The 6,344-nt window shown below is 48.7% G+C and overlaps 1 protein-coding gene across 1 annotated transcript in view; it reads left to right on the plus strand.

Moving 5' to 3' along the window:
• LOC122129274 (microtubule-associated serine/threonine-protein kinase 2-like) overlaps nt 1-6,011 on the plus strand; it is a gene marked incomplete at its 5' end in the record, with an annotated part of 40,228 nt that extends 34,217 nt beyond the window's left edge. Inside the window, 2 exons of the mRNA XM_042704265.1 lie at nt 1-2,922; nt 3,205-6,011. The exon at nt 1-2,922 is cut by the window's left edge and continues 537 nt beyond it. Coding sequence (XP_042560199.1) covers nt 1-1,367 — 1,367 coding nt within the window. The remainder of the gene's footprint in view (nt 2,923-3,204) is intronic.
• Between the last annotated feature and the right edge of the window lie 333 nt (nt 6,012-6,344).

Here is a 6,344-nt window from a genome sequence, read left to right on the forward strand (position 1 = left end):
GCCTGCAGGAGTCGGCCGGGGAGGGCAGCCTGCTGTTAGGGGGCCGCGCGGCTCCACCAGAGAAGGGCAGCCTGCAGAAGCACTCCGCCCGCAAGCTGGGCCGCCAGGAGGTGAGCGAGGGCGCCGGTGCCCTGGGCTTGGCACCGGGGAAGAGCAAGCTGAAGGACAAACTGTCAGCCATCCGGCAGGACCGAGCGGAACGCCGGGAGTCGCTCCAGAAGCAGGACGCCATCCACGAGGTGGACTCATCCGAAGACGAGACCGACGAGGGGTCGGAGGACAGCCAGGAGGGGAGGAGGCAGACCTACGTCACCCCCAGCACCTGCCTGCTGCGCCCCACTAGTGTCAGCGCAGCACCTGCCCCCTCCTCAGCGCTCAGACTGGGCCCAGGCCCCTCGATGCCCCCAGCGCTGTCCTCCACACAGCCCGCTTCCCCAAAGCTCAGAGCAAGCGCAGCAACCATTCATGGCCAGGCTACACCACAAACACAGACAGCCTCAGACCAGAGAGCTGCTCTATCTACGCCTCCAGCTCTGGGCTCCGTCAGCAGCTCCACAAAAGCAGCGGATGTTGTGAGGAGAGAGAGGCCCACTTCTGTCCCCGCCCCACCCAGCAGCTTCTCCACGCCCGGCTCTGCGTTCACCTCTCTCACCAGAGATCCCTTCCTGAAGCCCGCCGACCCGCGCCCCAGATCCAGCCCCGCTCTCCTCAGGGGTGAGCGGGCGCCCGAGCCCAAGCCCGCCGGCACACCGCCGCCGCCGCCGCCGCCCGTCTCCAGGGAGTCTCAAACCCCCTCGCCCTCAGGGGGAATCACCAAGGAGATGAAGGAGGCGGACAACCGCAGGCAGGCTATGAGTGTGGCTGCCGCCACCGCGGCCACGCCGCCCGCCGCGTCTGAGAGCGGAGTGGACAGGGTGGTGTCTCAGCTGGCCACCGTAGCCAAGAGTGTGCTGGGCCCCGTCAAACTCAGCATGCCCGGGGCCAAGGAGAGTGCCTCGTCCAACGCAGCCCACCCAAAGAGCAAAGACCCAAAACTGGAACAGCAGGATTCGTCGCCGATGACCACGGCTGCCTCCACCTCTCTGACGGCCTCCGGACTCTCTGCCTCTGCAGCTGCCTCCACCTCTCTGACGGCCCCCGGACTCTCTGGCTCGCCGGCAAGAGCGTCTGCCCCCAAAGCTGAGCCGGCCTGGGCTCTGGACGCTCCGGCTGCCAGGAAGAAACCCTCCCCCCCGAGAGACTGCAGCGCGGCTGGGGAGGAGAGTCAGGACAGGTTGGAGGTGAGGCACAGCGGCTCTTCTCTGAGGCCCAGGCCCGAGGCCAAAGGCAGCTCTACGCCACAAGACAAAGCCAACAAGAAGACATAGCAGCGCCCCTCACGCCCCCCCACCCCACCGCCTCATAAGACTGTCAAGGACTTATGACTCAAGTGCATGTTGGAACCCAACATTACAGACTTTTAGCATACACTAATCTGAAAATGAATAAGGAGAGACGAAAAACACAACAGCTCCATTCCATGTCGAGTTTTGTGTATATCCTGTTTTAAAGAACCATTCTCTGTGTCTGATCCCCCCACACACACCCCAACCTGCTTTTGTTTTTAATTTGATATTTTGGTGTTTTTTTGTCTTTTCTCTGCAAAACAGTGGGGCTAGAAATAAGCAGAATGTTGTAATATATTTCGACACAAATACACACACTCTCTCACACACGTACACTCGGACTATAGGGACACAATCCAAGGCACGTGTTTTATCCCGAACAGATCTGATTGTGCCTTAAAGAATTGCTGTTCATCTGCATGTCAACCTACCTACCTGTGATTTCTACAGGCGGTTAAAGGATGTATGGCAGCAATAAAGTAGCGTATGCTTAGCAATTTGTACAAACACATCACATAAAGCACCGTCTGCAGCTGCCACTTGGCAAACAAATGCATCCATTTCCCAGCATCCTTTGTTCACTTCCTGTGACCATAGAGTGTGTGAGTTGAGGGCTTCTTGTGCATAAGCTTGGCAGTTGTGCTCCACCTGCACTTTTAGCAGCTCAGTCATCATCCATTCCCTCAAAACGTCACTGTTTTATCAGTTAGTGTCTGTAAGCCAATATGAATGTTTACTGGTAACGTCCTAGGATAGATAAGCAGTATCGCAGCATGAAAAAGTAATACCTCTTTATGTGTGTGTGTGTGTGTGTGTGTGTGTGTGTGTGTGTGTGTGTGTGTGTGTGTGAGAGAGAGAGGTGTACATTTAACAATCGAATTTGCCAGTGTTGCACATGAGATTGTGTCAAGTTTGTGCACAGAAAAAATCACTACAGCGCCATATCATATTTGAACATGTCAATAGGCGTGCTGAGCTGAACATATTTGTAAACTCTGATATAGTTAGTTAGTAGTCTAGTAAAACAGTTGGTATACTAAGTCTAGTTGTAAGAGGAACATCATCATCATCATCATCATCTGTATAATAGAGACAGTTAAACACACAACTGTAGTTCTTTGGTTGCCTGATATTCTTTCAAATCAAATGTTTCCAATTGGCTCACCAGCTGTGCTCGCCTCTCAAACCTGGTAAGTGACCCGACCCTCGCCCGACCTCTGACCTCTCACACTCTCAGGCTTCATCTTAACACTTGTGGGTGAGAACTGGAAGGACTGACTTCACACCCAAATGTGATGATGTGTGTCTCAGAGGTGTTCAGTAGACCGCTGACTTCACACCCAAATGTGATGATGTGTGTCTGATGCTGAGGTGTTCAGTAGACCACTGACTTCACACCCAAATGTGATGATGTGTGTCTGATGCTGAGGTGTTCAGTAGACCGCTGACTTCACACCCAAATGTGATGATGTGTGTCTGAGAGGTGTTCAGTAGACCGCTGACTTCACACCCAAATGTGATGATGTGTGTCTCAGAGGTGTTCAGTAGACCGCTGACTTCACACCCAAATGTGATGATGTGTGTCTCAGAGGTGTTCAGTAGACCGCTGACTTCACACCCAAATGTGATGATGCGTGTCTCAGAGGTGTTCAGTAGACCGCTGACTTCACACCCAAATGTGATGATGCGTGTCTGATGCTGAGGTGTTCAGTAGACCGCTGACTTCACACCCAAATGTGATGATGCGTGTCTGATGCTGAGGTGTTCAGTAGACCGCTGACTTCACACCCAAATGTGATGATGCGTGTCTGATGCTGAGGTGTTCAGTAGACCGCTGACTTCACACCCAAATGTGATGATGTGTGTCTCAGAGGTGTTCAGTAGACCGCTGACTTCACACCCAAATGTGATGATGTGTGTCTGATGCTGAGGTGTTCAGTAGACCGCTGACTTCACACCCAAATGTGATGATGCGTGTCTGATGCTGAGGTGTTCAGTAGACCGCTGACTTCACACCCAAATGTGATGATGTGTGTCTGATGCTGAGGTGTTCAGTAGACCACTGACTTGATTTCTAGCCCCCCTTTGCCTCCTATGTTCACGTTCTGCTTTTATTTGCAACAAAATCAACCCAATATTTTGCGCTCTGGACCAATCTGCTGTGTTTTTTCACCGTATGTGTGTTGCCTCTTATCTGATAAGGTTACCTGACTATATGCTCTGTGAATGTGTTGTGTGTGTGTGTGTGTGTGTGTGTGTGTGTGTACATAGGTGAGCGAGGCAAGTGTCTGTGTATATATAAATGAATATTTAAAACTCCTTTCTGTGTTTTCTACGCTGCAGTATTGAGAGTGTGTGTGTCTGTAAATGAGTGTAGCCTCTGTGTGTATTGCACCTGTGCGGTCCAATCCTGCCCTTTGTGAAGCGCTGGGCCAGAGGGCAGCTTTGCACACAAAAAAAGCAACCCCCTTTTCTTTTTTTTTTTACTTTTGGGTTTGTGTGTGTATTTTTTTGTCCTTTCCAAGTGAAACAATAAATTGGCCAATCAGACCCCATCTTTCCTAGGTGTTGACCAATCCCTAGACGTCTAGGGGTGTTGTGCACCTCAAGTTTTTATCTTTGGACTTTTAAACGGATCCCCTTTTCTGTTTCTGTGGTATATACCGTTGTATTATTGTATTATATTGTTGTTTTAAACTAATTGTTTTAAGATTACCCAGCCCAGACTCTCCCCTTTTCTCATTATTGTCTGTCACCATAAGGTTACTCGCTATCACTGTTCTCCACCCAGTCAGAGGCAGGTGTTTTTGCATTGTGTTTACATATCTTTACCTCAGAACAAGCCACTAACTTGAGCCATGTTGCAGTGCCAATGTCCATTGCCCCTCACTCTTGACCTGATTGTAGTGTTGAAGCCAATGTAGGCCGCACACGTACGCGAGCGTGAGCGAGTGCTTTTACTGAGCTGTGTCCACGGGGAGCATGAACATAATGTAGGCTCTGTACAGCAGGTGAAGGCTTTCTGCATAGTCCATACTGAATATGATTCATCCTCCTGAAGAATAGGACGGCGCACTGACTGAGTCAGTGGAGAGGTGATGCTCTAGCCCTCCCTCCCTGACTGATAGAGGCTGGTGTCGCAGAGGAAAACATGTCTCTTTGTGGTTGTCTCAGACTCGTTCAGTGTGTGGAGTTCTTCCAACCTCTTAGTGGTGCACGCTGTCCAACAGACAGAAGATACTATTGGTACCGCTAACCTAACCATGACACAGATTTTTGACTCTGTACACAATTTTCAGAGTGTATAAAATAATATGTGATGGTTTTTTTAGTATATAAAGTCACTTCAAGCCTGTTCAGAAAAACTCCATCAGATCAATTTGTAAAAATGCACTGTGGTGCACAGGAGTTGATCTTGATGGTTGTTATTGAGAGTGAAAGGATGAGCTGATAATTCTCTAAAAAAAACTAAATATGAAACGTGTAAGAATCATTCCATGTGTGGTACTGTGGTCATGTGGTCAAGACTTTCACTTCTCTGCCAGGAGACGAGGAAAGCTGTAGTGGATCTCCAAAAAAATGTTTTCTATGTGGAGCGAGGATGTATACGTTTACAGATAGTAGCACAGTGGATGTCATTAGAGTATGTAGTTTATCTCTGGAACCTTCTGGAAGGCAGACCGCCTCGCTTTCTTACTGATCAGTGGGTGGCTGCAGCCTTCAGTCAGTCATCTCCGTCTGAAATTGAGATGGAACCTCTCACCAATTGTGATGAACAGACACACTCCCGCGTGTGCAATGACTGTTCTGCCGTCAGTTTGAGAGAGGACTGGTTGTGTCGGTGACCCCAAAGTCCTCATTAATGTACAGCCACCAGTCTTGGCCACAGAACCATCCCTCTGCTAACAGCCACTCAGCACAAGCTCAAATCACACATATCCTACACATAAAAAAACACATGGTGACCCACACGCATGGAATCAAATGATTTTCTAAGAAATCGATATCTCTAAATTTCTCCTACCTATCAAACATAGTGTACCTTCACACATTCGCATTTGTAGTCGTTGTCTCCCACATTTTGCACATACACACTCTCTCACACATACACACTCTCTCACACATACACACACTCTCACACATACGCACTCTCACACATACACACTCTCTCACACAGACACATATTTGTATTGCACTCCATCAGTTAAGGTCACGTGTGTGTGAGTGTGTTTGTGGTCTCCATTCTGTGCTTTCTTGTGCCCACAGCACAGATTACTGATCAGTGTGAGGGCTTTGGTCTTTGTCACACACACACACACACACACACACACACAATTGATGGCTGGAACTGAATGAAATGACACTTGCAGGCTCGACTGTGAGACATTCCTCTGGGGTTTTAAAGGCTGTCTGATCCTGATTCTGTGTATAGTACCCTGTGTTTTTAGCGTTCTGGTATTAAGGGAGAGGTGGCGGTAGAGTTATGTATGGTGGAGAGACATGAGTTCCGAGGGAAGAGAAGAAAATGCTCGAGTAACCAGTGCAATATCTTTTCATTTTCTTTTGTGGTATAAGCATGTTTGTTGTCAATTTTTTCTTATAAGTAATAAAGTTTTTATGTAAACATTCTTTGTTACATGCCTGCTGAAATAGAGCGAAAGAGGAGTCCTTAAAGATTTAAGAACAAAAAAAGCAAATCCATAACCATTCCACTCATACAGTACTGGTCATGTATGATGTCATTGGACACACGAGCTGTTCTAGTGACTCCTGCTATCACTGCTATAGTGAGGTTTTAAAAGTACAAGGCCCCTTTAAGGGGTCACATCTTTGGCTGACCGCAATCCAGCTCAGTCATATTTGCTTCTGTTGTCCATCACATTATAGCGTCCACATTGTCCTCTACTCAGTGTCCAAACTCCTTGTGTAAGAGGAGTTGTAAATAGCATCTTCTTAAAG

The sequence above is a fragment of the Clupea harengus genome, unplaced genomic scaffold (assembly GCF_900700415.2).
Source record: "Clupea harengus unplaced genomic scaffold, Ch_v2.0.2, whole genome shotgun sequence".
In the NCBI taxonomy this organism is placed as follows: domain Eukaryota; kingdom Metazoa; phylum Chordata; class Actinopteri; order Clupeiformes; family Clupeidae; genus Clupea; species Clupea harengus.